General features: G+C 39.7%; 2 protein-coding genes across 3 annotated transcripts; one reads left to right on the top strand and one right to left on the bottom strand.

Moving 5' to 3' along the window:
• Positions 1 to 4,247: 4,247 nt before the first annotated feature.
• Positions 4,248 to 8,780, bottom strand: fuca2 (alpha-L-fucosidase 2). The gene is made up of 7 exons (XM_051394339.1): positions 8,461 to 8,780; positions 7,579 to 7,766; positions 7,116 to 7,455; positions 6,831 to 7,041; positions 6,356 to 6,546; positions 5,650 to 5,758; positions 4,248 to 4,794 (listed from the first exon to the last, which is right to left on the bottom strand). The coding sequence occupies exons 1-7, from the start codon at positions 8,643 to 8,645 to the stop codon at positions 4,657 to 4,659; spliced, it is 1,362 nt and encodes a 453-aa protein (XP_051250299.1). The 5' UTR covers positions 8,646 to 8,780; the 3' UTR covers positions 4,248 to 4,656.
• Positions 8,781 to 8,790: 10 nt separating this feature from the next.
• Positions 8,791 to 11,697, top strand: LOC127360078 (putative deoxyribonuclease TATDN3). Of its 2 annotated transcripts, none has more exons than XM_051394357.1 (10): positions 8,791 to 8,925; positions 9,036 to 9,068; positions 9,155 to 9,228; positions 9,298 to 9,382; positions 9,682 to 9,744; positions 9,846 to 9,955; positions 10,430 to 10,485; positions 10,571 to 10,683; positions 10,985 to 11,062; positions 11,345 to 11,697. In XM_051394357.1, exons 1-10 carry the CDS (start codon positions 8,845 to 8,847, stop codon positions 11,486 to 11,488), a joined length of 837 nt encoding a protein of 278 aa, XP_051250317.1. In that variant the 5' UTR covers positions 8,791 to 8,844; the 3' UTR covers positions 11,489 to 11,697. The 2 variants fall into 2 exon arrangements, with proteins under 2 accessions (XP_051250317.1, XP_051250312.1); XM_051394352.1 differs by having other exon boundaries at positions 10,982 to 11,062.
• Positions 11,698 to 12,940: the final 1,243 nt, after the last annotated feature.

Genomic DNA, 12,940 nt, shown 5'->3' with positions numbered 1-12,940 from the left:
CAACAGCCCACATTAAGGACGCTTTTCCTCTCTCACTGTGTTTCAGCAGCTGCCTCACACTACACACAAAGTGGGGAGTCAGATATCATGATGCAAAGAGCTAAACATCACCTTTCTCGATCGCCGGTGTTCATTCATCCCCAGATTCAATCATTTATTTTAGCCTGATATTTAGTGATCTGGAATTCATTCAGGTACACACATTCATGAACTATTATGATATAAATCACTTGGACAGAGCGTGTGAATATAAGCAGAGAAGAGGAGAAACGCAAAAAGTGACAAGCACTTTGAAAGACACTAATCACATGGTGCAGCAGCCCTGAATATACATTTCCTACAGCGTGATCCTATTCACTTTGTATATAGAGAGGAACTCAATGAAAAGACAGCATGTGGCTGGCTGTGAGGATGCTGCAAAAATTAGACATGTTCTCTGAATTTCTTAGACACCCACAGGCTGTTCAGAGCCAGTTCTTCCCATCACGACAGGATTTGCTTTGTGAATGGAGAGAGTCGTGATGAGGGTGTCATTAACACGGGAAAAACTAGGACAATACTGCAGATTATGTGCAGCTGCAAACCTCATCCTGTGAATCAGATGTATGAGTTCAGTGTGACGTGGTGCTATTACAGCTTCTACAGTAACTTCTGAAAGTCGTATCCATAAGTACGTCCTCGTTACATGATTTTACTCAAATTCAAATGCTCTAATGATTCTATTTTTATAAGCCCAGAGCCACAGACTGTATTGTTAAGCTCTCCTCAAGTAAATGCAGTTTTATTATATTTTAAATTGAGACTTAATCGCCTAATTACATCATTAAGATAGGGATAAGATGTCAGACATTTGTGTCGTTACTTTTAATCTATCATTTATTTTACTATAGCAGCTTGTCATATTTCCCTGAAAGCGTCAAGAGATTTACTTTGTCTTCTATTATAATTTCTCAGTACAAAGCCTGTGATGCTTCCTGATCAACAAGTTATTTCGATGGAAATATGACCTGGACAGGCAACTAGAAATGTTTCTGTTATTTGACAACTAAAGTTACTTTTTCAGATAATCATCATTAGCTTATAAAAAATATGATATATTGAGCTACCCAGCTGTATACTGTATAAAGTACTTATAAACTCCACTTTGACCGTCTACAACTTTAGATTGCTTACTTACAAGATTATGTAACTAGCTTTAAAGCAAATAAAATAAATATAAAATATAATAGTGTCTTTGAGTATCATGAAAAGCGGTCGATAGATACATTAGATGATGATGAAAAAATAGACTACACTACAATAGACTGCTATAAATGTAACTACTAATAGTCCTTAGCACCTGGGCCAGCCTAACTACAGGTAATAATAACACACGCCTGAATTTGACTTGAATTTTAATTTGAAGTGATGGTTGGATACAAGCCAAAACCTCCTTACCTGTAGTCCATTTCTACCATAATTTGTTTGGAAGCTGCTCTTAATGGGTCTTTCCCCTGATTTGACTGGATTTTTACGATCCCTCCACCTCAGTCATTTGTGTGAATCTTTGGCCTTTCAGCACAATATAATTTACACAACTATAAATACTTCACCCGCTTTGACCATCCTCCTCAGTTTCACTCTGTGCCATTGGGTGAGAACAACTGGGTGCCTCTATGAATAGGAGTCCTTGGCTTTGGGCTATGGCTGAGGCATATCTCACTCTTAACATAAAAGCTTACACAGCAGAACAAAGGCTTTAAACTTATGTAACGACTTATAGTTGAACTTCACCTCTTGAGTACAAAATCCTACCCAAATGGCAAGCCTTTTACTTCCTGCATGGAAAAACTGTAATTTCACAGTGCATTTCCTTTTAGAAAACTTCAACTCGCTCGAGTGCCAAAAGAAAAGCAGCGAATGCAGAGACTGTGTATCGACAGAGTCCCTCCACAGTATGGAATTGCAGGGAGCTATTATTAGATATAGCCTCTAACAAGCTGAAGATGAAGTTGAAGCTAACTAACTGCACTGCAGCTGAGATCCATTATGCTGTATTCAGTATCTAGAGGAGCGGCACTAAAATGGCTGATACTCAATGTGCAGTGAAGGTCAAGTCGCCCATCTCTATAAATATAATGGTCTGTCCCCCAGGATGTTCCACACTGCTTGGCATTTCCTCTATCTAAAGCTACACTGAGGCTCCGTTGACCGGCTCAAATCTGCCACAAATTTGCATGTGATTGAATGCCACACATAGCACCCGACTGCAAGAAAAGGCCTCTAATGATATTAGTGCTAAAACAGACGACAGAGGAGACAACTCACACACACTCTCTCTCACACACACACACACACACAGAGAGAGAGAGAGAGAGAGAGAGAGACACTGAGGGAATGTTTGTGAATGGAAGAAATGAGGTTTTCCTCACTGCTGGCTGTAGTGGCTGTCATATGGCTGACCGAGATATCAGTTTCAGGGGACACTGAACGCCTCAGGTTGATACTAACACCAACAGAAATGTCCCCACCTCTCACTCAATGGATCATTTAAAAAAAAAAATCGATCAATCAGACCATTGTTTCATTTCTCCGCGTCCTTAAGTCAGCCTCTCAAACCAGGCGCACTTATGCCATTATCACAGCAGTACCTGAAAATAATCTGACATGATTGTGTGTTTCCATGGCAACCGTGCCAATGTCTGTAGCAGTTTCCCAGTTCCTGTCTACATATATAATTACCAGCCAAAGATTACAGCACCAAGACTACAGAAATGAGTGGAGAAAATGTGCTTCAGCCACACATTGCATCAATAATATGATCACACAGTTATAGGCATTGAAATAGAGCTGCTCGCAGCGTGAATTAACATAGAGTCATACATAAAGAAAAGGTAAATATTGTCTAAAATGATGCCTTCATTTAGTTCTAGGCAATTTGGGAATATTTGAATTTTAGTTTATGATGATTTTGTGCAAAACCAAATGAGAAATTAATGTTTAATGCAGTGTACTGCTGTTTAAGTCCTACAATATGATTTCACATCACACTAGATCTTAAATGATTGGTCAAAATTCAGTCGATTATTGTAATTTTATAAGCAAAAATGTCAAGAATTCACTCGTTCCAGCTCCTCAAATGTGAATATTTGCTCGTTTTCTGTAACAGTGACCTCAATATTTCAGGGTTTTGTATCAAAGGTCAGACAAAAGAAATCTCTCTGAGAAATTATATGAGCATTTCCCACTATTCCAAACAGTTTATATATTCAAGAAATAAAAATGCATTGATTGAGGATTGATTGAATGATTAATCGAACTAAATATATTTGAGTTTGGGACTCTTGGTCATACAAAACAAGCAATTTGAGTATGTCAGTTCTTTTAGTATTTTCTTTTATAGATTTTATGGCTCAAACGATTAATCAAGAAAATAATCAACATATTGATCATTAATGAAAACAATCATGCTGCCCTACATTAGAAGAAAAAAAAACATAACTTTCTAAAAACTGTTCAATCAATCTGCACCCTCACATCTTTCTGCTGCTGCTGTTGTTGTTGTTGTTGTTGTTGTTTGGGGGATCAGCTGTCATGTGCGGGTCCCAGGCTGGGGATAGCCTGCTGAAGGGGGGGGAAATGCACGGACGTGAGAACCCCTTGCAATCCCCCCATTTGCACGTCATGGAACATTTGCAGAACAGGGACCTCCCACCTTAAAGGCGTGCAACAGAGAGCAGACACAACAGAGAGATCTGCCCTGCGCCGGACTCACCATCTTAGGTGACAAACACACCTCTCGCTATTGTGGCTCGGCGGAGGAAGAAGCGCACATTTATGGCTTTAAAACAGTGGGATCGCGGTGTGAAGCTGCGGGGTGGGGGGGGGGACCGAGGCTTACCGGCCACTGTGCAACATGCAGATCATTTCATTTCACCCATATTTCTCTGATGCATGACAGGGAATGGTGTTTTCCTGGCTCGCCTGTGTACAGCTGGGGGGTACAGATCAATTTTGCGCCGTCAGCGTGCTTTAAAATGTCCCGCACGGCTGGAGGAGGAGTGAGGGAGGGAGGGGGGAGTTGTTACAGATGTTATCAGCAGGGGGCGCTAACTGGACGCAATACCTGAGATAATACAGGACTGATCAGGAGGGATAAAGTCAAGCTGATACAATCAAAAATGATAAGAAAATTCCTTTTGTTTCAGGGATATTTTCTTTTCTTTTTTCCCCCACATGAAATATTAGATTATGAAAAAATACGGTGCTTGAAGGCTTCATTTATTTTATTTACACATTCCTTTACATGTAAAACAAACCCCAACACATCAATCTGTGCTGCAGACTGCATGGAAATAACATGCAAATACTATTTTCCTCACATTTGTCACATGTAACCCTGTAGATTAACGCCTACAGGCTATAAATCAACCTTTTCTGCACTTAAACATGACTTCTGTGTCCCAAAGTTAAGAAACTTAAAAGACTTTGATCATAAAAGTCACCCAATACAAAAAAAAAACAATGATCTCCACTCCCCGCGTATAATGCAAGCTACAGACTGTCCAGTACATTTTCTGGGTTTTGTTCTGTGATTTAAATCACATAAATTGCTGGGTCCTTCTCTTTCGGCCCCCGCAGCTCCGTCCGTTCCTCGTCATGTGATCTGGTTTCCCTTTAAGTGGCACCTGTCAGCCTCAGTGTCCAGCCCCACTGGCATGGCATCTGGCTGAAGGACAGCTGGGGCAGGAGAACCCGCAGTCCGCTGGGCTTTACAGGCTCCCACTGCAGAGACCCGTGACCGAGAAACGCCACCTTTTTTTAGAACAAAAGCCACACACGTGAACAAGGTTGACATGTTGACAGAACGGGAGATAAAAACAGACTGCTTTGTGAACTAGGAATCAACCTCATTTCCCACGATGCAGTGTGGATATTGGACACTTGAGCAGGGTTAAACCAGTACGCCAATATATTGAGCCTTTAATTAAATACTGGCCAGTCATTTCTTTCTCTGCTAACGTGATGGAGACTCTTGCCGAGTTGCAGCTACATTGTAACAGTCTATAAAAACAGTGATACCTTTTTTCTTTGCAGATTTAATTCATTTAATCAGTTTATGGTGTTAGATCTGATACAATTAGCAAATTTACAGCTTCTCCAGTGTGAGGATCTGCTGCTTTTTCTGCTTTATTTCATAGTACACTAAATACTTTTGCTTTTTCAATATTTTCTGACTTTTAATTTACTTATAATTTATGAATCATTATAATAATAATTATAAAATAGCCGTTAGATAAAATCGATAATAAAAATAACTGTTGCATACTCTCAGCAAAAGAAAAATACCGTTGGTGATTTCAGTTTAAAAACATAAGTAGCTGCCTTTAAGAATCCATTTAAAAACAGCATCTACTGAACCCCATGTGTGTGTTAAGTGATGTGATGAGTCCGTCTAGTTCTGAATTTCTGTGGTTGATACTTATATTGAGTTATAAAAGAATCCAAAAAGGATATATCAGCCTATATACAAAGGATCTTTTAAATCAGGTTTTTTTTTTTTAAAGAATTGTGACCATGGTTATATACTGAGCAGAAAGTTTTGCAGTTGAAAAATAAACTAGATATAGAGAAAATATCATTGTCATTTCTGTAGTGCACTAGTCTTACCTGAGTCTCTCCTTGTGTAACCACAGGTTCATTCAGAATCACAGATCCATTATTGGGCCACTCCAGTAAAACGGCAAAGATGCTCTTTTCCTGCGGTCTGAAAGTGTACCTGTTGATGATTAATTATACATATAATCTTTAATATAAAGGCTTCTGTATGAGCGTAAAAGATATAATTAACAATAGCTGATTACACGTTAGTTGGAAAGAGGAGATTAAATCACACACAGCTACAAAAAAATGTCCAGGACGTATTTCTAATGTGGTGCTGTAATGGATGAATTTTGCTTTTGGCTAAATAAATCGTGTCCACTTAAAAGGTTCAGTGTGAAAGATTTAGGAGGCTCAATTGGCAGAAATTTAATATATTATTCATAGGTAAGTTTTGTGTGTTTGTGTAAGACTGTGTAATGAAATCTGATGTTTTCACACCACAGACGATGTAGAAAGACATTAAAGCGTGAGGTAGGCTAAGAAACGAGACTCGTAGCTGCTCTTCCACCACAGGAACTGTTCATATAGGAGTTTAGTGAGGCACTGAACTTCAAATTGAACTAATATTTGTATTGAACAGCCAAATAATATAGAACAATGAGGAAAATAATCTAATCTTTAAACTATACATTTCCTTCGAAAAAGGGATCTACAGGCTGATTTAAACAACTGGTTGGTGACTGTAAACCAAACATATTAACCAAACACCCACCAGATGTTGGGAGTGACGGTGTCATTCTGAGCCCGCCATGCTGTTGTGTTGTAGATGGCCTCCCCGTTGACCTTCAGCCACTGACCCATCTGCCTCAGACGCTCCTCGAAGATGGGAGCGATCCTTCCGTCGTGAGTCGGGCCGATGTTCATCAGCAGGTTTCCCCCACAGGACACAGTCTCCACCAGTGTCTGAAACACACACATCAGAGTTTAACATGCTTTATATATGACGGCTGAACATCAATACATTATATTACAGCAGGGTTCCCATACATCCTGGAAAACCTGGAAATTTAAAGACTAGTTTTCAAGTCACAGAAACACCTGGAAATTGATTAAAATGACCAAACTTATGTCTTTACTGCACAAAGATTTCTTTACAGCTGGAGGGCGCTGTTCCTTCAGAGCAAATAGGGCTTAAACTTGTAGAGCAGAGACAATCTATAAAGGTTAATGAGGTGTTCGGCTCTCACCGCTACAAGCTGCTCGATGGTCAGGTAGTCACTGAGAGCGGCGTTGCGTCTGTAACCCCAGGACTTTGTGTCGATGGTCATGCAGTTCTCCCACTTGTGTTTGAGCAGGTGTCCCGGCTGGTAGCGATCAGCGCAGGTGTAATATCCACCGTGGGTGCAGATGGAGCCGTAGCCCCAGCGATCATTCGTCACCACTGTGTCTCGTACCGGGCTGTGAAGGAGTACAGGTTAATATCACACTGGCTATCTTAAACACACACTTACCGTATAATTTAACTGGATTACCTATCATTATAGAGCCAGGCTAAGAAACCTGTGCTGTTCCAGTACTTGTCAGGGGCGTCTCCGTCCCCGTCAGACCACAGCACCTCTGGTTTGTACTTGAGAATGAGCTCATAAAGCTCAGGCAGAGTTTTACTGGTGGGGAAGTCGTTCGTAGTGAAGGCGTTGGCAGCGTCCTGTTCAAAGAGCGGATTAAACCACTCAAACAGAGAGTGATACAGCCCTAAACGCAGGTCGCTGTTGGCACGCAGGGCGCTCGCCACTTCATCTACCAGATCTCTTTTTGGTCCAACATCCACTGCGTTCCAGTTCCACGAGCTTTTTGAGCCCCATAGTGTGAAACCTGGAAAATATATAAAACAATACATCTCTTAAAACGCCAAACAGGTGGAATCATGTCTTTATTTTAGCGCTTTGAAAAGCTCTGAACAAATAACTGAGACAGGGTGTCGACCATGTCCTGTACCTTCATGGTGTTTCGTGGTCAGGACGATGTACTTTGCTCCGGATGAGGCCAAGATGTCCGTCCATTCTTTGGCGTCAAAGAACTCAGCAGTGAACTGCGGTGCGAAGTCTTGATACCTGAAGTCTGGAGGATAGTTCCTCTGCATGAAGTCAACATACGGCTTTAGTTTTTCCTTCTGCCAGTACCACCTGCAACAGGAAACAAAGGCAAAAACGGGCTGAAGTCTGTAGCGATTTAAAGATAAGTTAAAAATGTCCACTGCTATGATTATACAGAGACATGTTATAATAATAATAATAATAATAATACAATAACCACAATTTCTTTAGGTTTTAAAGTTCACTGTAGACTTTTACTGAGCACTTTAAGGACTCGTTGTCCCTGTTAACTTAAAAGCTGTGGTTGAAAGTTCATTCTAGACCTTGAACGCCACCAAGGATCAATTCAGTGGCTGTTCTGGAGCTTTCGATCAAACCAATTGATCTTCCATCAGCAGATGATCGGCTCTGAACCTCGGATTTTAATCTTTAAACAAGGCAAACAAATGGAAACGTGAGCACCTGTATTGAACTCCATCTGCTGAAGAAGACCATGAAACATGACTGAAAGCTAGTGAGGTGAGATTTTATTTTATTTTATTTATTATTATGCCGGATCTTCTTCCAAACCCTCTCCAACTATTATTTGTGACTTCATCTGAGAATTAGTGAATTGTATGTATGCTTTTATCTATCTTTTAAATATTAATATATATCTTTATCTTATGTGGTTGCCTGGATACCAGCAGCGGGACTTATCTTGCTCTATAACCGTACCAAGTTTAAATCATGTAACAATATGTTAACTGAGGCTAAACTGCTTGAAACGGGGAACAAAACTCACCAGAACCACTCGCTGCCGAAGCTGGGAACAGAGAAGACCCCCCAGTGTATGAAGATGCCGAACTTGGCCCGATCGTACCACTGTGGCAGCGGTCTGGAGTCGATGGATTTCCAGTTCGGTTCGTATCTTGCTCCGCCGGTTCCGATCAGCATCGACACAACGAAACAAACGGCGAATAAACCCATTAGTGGGTCAAATCGTGGATCAGAACAAACGACCGGGAGGACGGGGGCGGCAACAACACAAGGAGGAAACCCTCTAATGTTACTGTTTCAGTTCCAGAATCCAGTTCGACCAATCAGACGCGATGGAACGCCTATCTCCCAGGAAACGCTGCGTTCTAGAACGCATGCGCGGTCCACTTTCTCTTAGCGGAAGTAGCTAATGTTTTGGGGTTTGAACGCGGCCCACATGCACGGCTACGTCGACTGCCACTGTCATATCTCTGCGGGGGATTTTGACAAGGTGTGTCCGCCCTTTAAAAGGATAAAAGTGGAACGTTTTACCTCTGAAACATCGTATAACACGTGAACTTTTCCTGTTGTTTTTGTTGTTGTTGTTGTTGTTGTTGTCAGGACATAGAGGAGGTGATTGAGAGCTCAAAAAAGGTGAGTCCTGTCAGCTAACAAGCTCTGCCTGGAGTCCTTATTGTTATGTGTGTTTTCACTGATTGATTGGCTTTATTGTTTCCCAGGCTGGGCTGTTGGCGCTGTTAGCTGTGGCAGAGCATGCCGGGGAATTTGAAAAGGTTATCGAGTTGTCACAGAGGTAACTAAAACGATTAAAGTGACATAAGTTGAGTTCTCTCATTGTACTGACGTTGTCATTTCTCCTCAGGTTTCCAGGTTTTCTCTTTCCCTGCCTCGGAGTCCATCCTGTTCAAGAAGTGTCCCCAGAGCAACAGAGAGGGGCTTCTCTCCAGGTTAGGGTTGAGTGCACTGACATGACTCATGTACAGTACTGGTGTTTGAGTTTAACAAGGTTTGAGAACCCAGATACACATATATGTATGTGTGTGTGTGTGTGTGTGTGTGTGTGTGTGTGTGTGTGTGTGTGTGTGTGTGTGTGTGTGTGTGTGTGCACTTTACTGCAAACATAAAGCCAGTCACACCCACAGTGCTGTGATGGTGGCATCAATCTCAGAGACAGATATCTCAAAACAAAGGGTAAGTGATGTTTTTTTTTTTTTATAATGTGGGTACATTTCTGTCTATTATGCAGGATTTAGATGCTGCTCTGCCCATAATAGAGAAATACAAAGACCAGCTTGTGGCCATTGGTGAGGTAATAATTCAGCATTTCTGGTGTGACTCAATTGAAAGGCGGTTTGCTCTCCTGGCTTTCTTTGGCGTTCAGATAACTCTTTTTCGTGTCTGTTATTTTAGGTCGGTTTGGATTTTACACCCAGATATGTCAGCTGTGACACTGACAAGGAGAGCCAAAGGCAGGTCCTCATTCGTCAGGCACAGATAGCCAAAGAACTGGATCTTCCCCTGTGAGTCTGTAGCTCTGTACATGACATTAACTCTGCTGGTAAAATCTGAATCTAAGCTTCACAAGATAGTGTATACACATCTCGAAATGTGAGGTCCATTCCCTGTGCCTTCTGTACGTGTTAAGGCAAAAACAATATAAAGAAAAAGATATTTACACACATAATTACAACATTACGTCTTTCATCATTACCTGATGAAGACAAAATCTTGTAATTGTACTCAATACCTCCTTTTCAGGAGCCTCTAATCAATGTCCGGGTGTCTTTTTCCTGATAATATTGTAATTTAAGAACTCCACTCTCACATAATATTTGACTGAAAATCTTCAATACTTCAATAGAATAATTAATACATGTTCTAGGCTGGTATCATAATTGGATTAATGTGTTTGTAAAAGAGTCTCAGTCAGCGCAGTAACATGAAACACTTCATGTGACTTCCATAATATTTTAGCGTGTGTGTTTTCTTTCTAGAAATGTTCATTCGCGCTCTGCAGGAAGACCCACCATCCACCTCCTGAAGGAGCAAGGTAAACAGCTGGGCTGAGATCCTCACTTAACCTGTAGATAAACTGCTTTGAGAAGTAAATCGCAATTCCTCTGAAATGCCACTAGGTGTCGAAAAAGCCCTGCTTCATGCTTTTGATGGGAAACCGTCTGTTGCCATGGAGGGAGTGAAGGCTGGATATTTCTTCTCCATCCCACCGTCCATCATACGGAGTGAACAGGTACAGCAGGACACCTGATCATGTTACATTTACACCGTATCATAACACAGCCTGGTTTAAATTTCCTCTCACTAACACGTATACACTTACATATTCCTATTTATCTTTTATGTTTGTAAATAAACAAAAAGCTGAATTTTATAGACATAGACAAATTGTTTGAATATCTTTGTCTGTTTGTGTGCGAGCATCTATAATTTACACAACTACACTACTGACATACGTTAACATGGTTTATATTGGTTGACTTTATCATGTTGAATGTTAATGATTGTGTCTTTGTGTATTTTCCACCAAGAAGCAGAAACTTGTGAAACAGCTGCCATTAGAGAACATCTGTCTCGAAACTGATTCACCTGCTCTCGGTCCAGAAAAGCAGGTAAAGTATTTTTATTCCCTCCGATTGAAACTAAATAAATTGCTGAAATGCCAAAAACTGAGGATATTTGTCAGCAGTCCATTTATGGCTGTTATAGTTTTTAAGTTGTGACCTGTTTGTTATTTGATTTTTAAGAGATATTTGCAATATCTCATTGGCTTTTTCTTTTACATTTGTGACACATGCAACTAAAATTTGTTATATTTCTTATATCATTCAAATACCTTAAGTTGTATTCACCCTCTCATGTCGCATCCGTGTTGTTGTGTGTCCTGAATGCAGGTGAGAAATGAGCCCAAAAACATCTGTATCTCTGCGGAGTACATCAGTAAGATCAAAGGAGTGTCTCTGCAGACGGTGATGGAGGTGACGACACAGAACGCCCTGCGACTTTTTCCAAAGCTGAAGTCTGCCCTAAGACCATGACGAAACCCTTGAAAGTTTTATTTCATCAGTCTGGAATATCCTGAATTATGTGTCTGAGTAACTTTATTGGGAAGTCTGACTGAACCAAGATTCCCTGAAGTGTAACATCAGAGCTAAAACATCTGCATGTGGACTATTTAACTGTGCTTGAAAGACGTTTATTTATCTCCATGTATTCTTAAATAAAGGCAGATGAGATAACAATTTCACACACGAGTTGTATATTTTTCATGTGCGTGATACATCTGAAACATCCAACATTTCATAAACACCTTGTCATGTAACAAAAATAACAGCTGACATCAGTCATGGTCACTCATTTAAACATTTATGTCACTGTAAAGTCAGTAATCATACCATGCCACTGTTTTCATTTTCAAGTTTCTCTTCAACAGATTTAAGCAGAGTAGTGATGTCATTCATTTTCCCGGTCACTTGTACTATTTATTCCAACGTTGCTGCTCTTTCTCTATAATTAAAAGGTGATTCATCATTTCCTGAACATCATCTGCTGTAGCCAAACTCTAACGGCTGTGAATCAGTTCACAGTTCACAGCTGTATGGGGTTTTGTTGCCTTCAAGTGCTCCTCATAAGATCCTGCTTTTGAATTCGTTTCATGCTACTGTTGAGTACTTTAGATGTGTTTCACAGCTGCTAACACACTGTAAACACTTTCATTTGTTTTGATGGGAAAGTTTAATGATGTAAATGCTGATTTAAGGGATTTTCCAACCTGACCGTAGTTAAATACTATGTGGAAATGCAGATTTCTTGTCAGTATCTGCCATTTAAAGACAATGACACAGCCCCATGTATGAACTACTGACAAGTCCTTAAACACATCTATCAGCTCTCAGAAAGTGCTGTGAGAAGAAAAAGTAGCAGTAAGTCATGTGCTTAACATAATGGTGTTAATTAGTTTTCAAAAACTTTATACTACTTTATCCAAGTGTTTATCTGTCTCAATACTTTAATGCTACTACATTTCCACATAAAAAACAGTTTAACGTAATTATAATAAATCCTAACACTAAAATTAAACTTCATTTCATTTAATTTCATTATCAAAGGACTGAACATGTTTATACAATTAACTGACATAAATATAAAATACAAGTAACAGAAGAATAAACATTAACAGCTATACAATTAAGTAATTAAGTAGCTTCTAATGAATATTATCTGTACCTTTTTATAAATGGATCTTTATTTTGTACCTTTTTTTACTGTTTTTTAACAATTTTTTTGTTAATTTAATTTAATTAAATCTGAAAGATACATTTCTGAACTAAACATAAATCTTTTTTTTTTACTTTTTTTATTTAATAAAACTTTACCTGATACTTTAGTCAGACTTTAACTTTTACTGTTATTGCCCTCGAAACATGTTGAGAAACAGGAAGTGCGAATTATGATTCAAACTTAAGTGAAATAAAAAATTAAAAAAAACA

Source organism: Dicentrarchus labrax, unplaced genomic scaffold (genome assembly GCF_905237075.1).
Source record: "Dicentrarchus labrax unplaced genomic scaffold, dlabrax2021, whole genome shotgun sequence".
NCBI classification, from domain to species: Eukaryota; Metazoa; Chordata; class Actinopteri; family Moronidae; genus Dicentrarchus; species Dicentrarchus labrax.
Note: the sequence above shows the minus strand (reverse complement) of the source record. Positions and strands in the feature narration are given on the sequence as shown.

Coding starts and splice junctions, on each gene's coding strand:
- LOC127360078 (XM_051394352.1), top strand. CDS start 8,845: ATGTTTTGGGGTTTGAACGCGGCCCACATGCACGGCTACGTCGACTGC. Junction 8,926..9,035: donor CTGCGGGGGATTTTGACAAG/GTGTGTCCGCCC, acceptor TGTTGTTGTCAG/GACATAGAGGAGGTGATTGA. Junction 9,383..9,681: donor AGAGAGGGGCTTCTCTCCAG/GTTAGGGTTGAG, acceptor TCTATTATGCAG/GATTTAGATGCTGCTCTGCC.
- fuca2 (XM_051394339.1), bottom strand. CDS start 8,645: ATGGGTTTATTCGCCGTTTGTTTCGTTGTGTCGATGCTGATCGGAACC. Junction 7,767..8,460: donor TTCGGCAGCGAGTGGTTCTG/GTGAGTTTTGTT, acceptor TTCCTGTTGCAG/GTGGTACTGGCAGAAGGAAA. Junction 5,759..6,355: donor ACCGTCACTCCCAACATCTG/GTGGGTGTTTGG, acceptor AATCATCAACAG/GTACACTTTCAGACCGCAGG.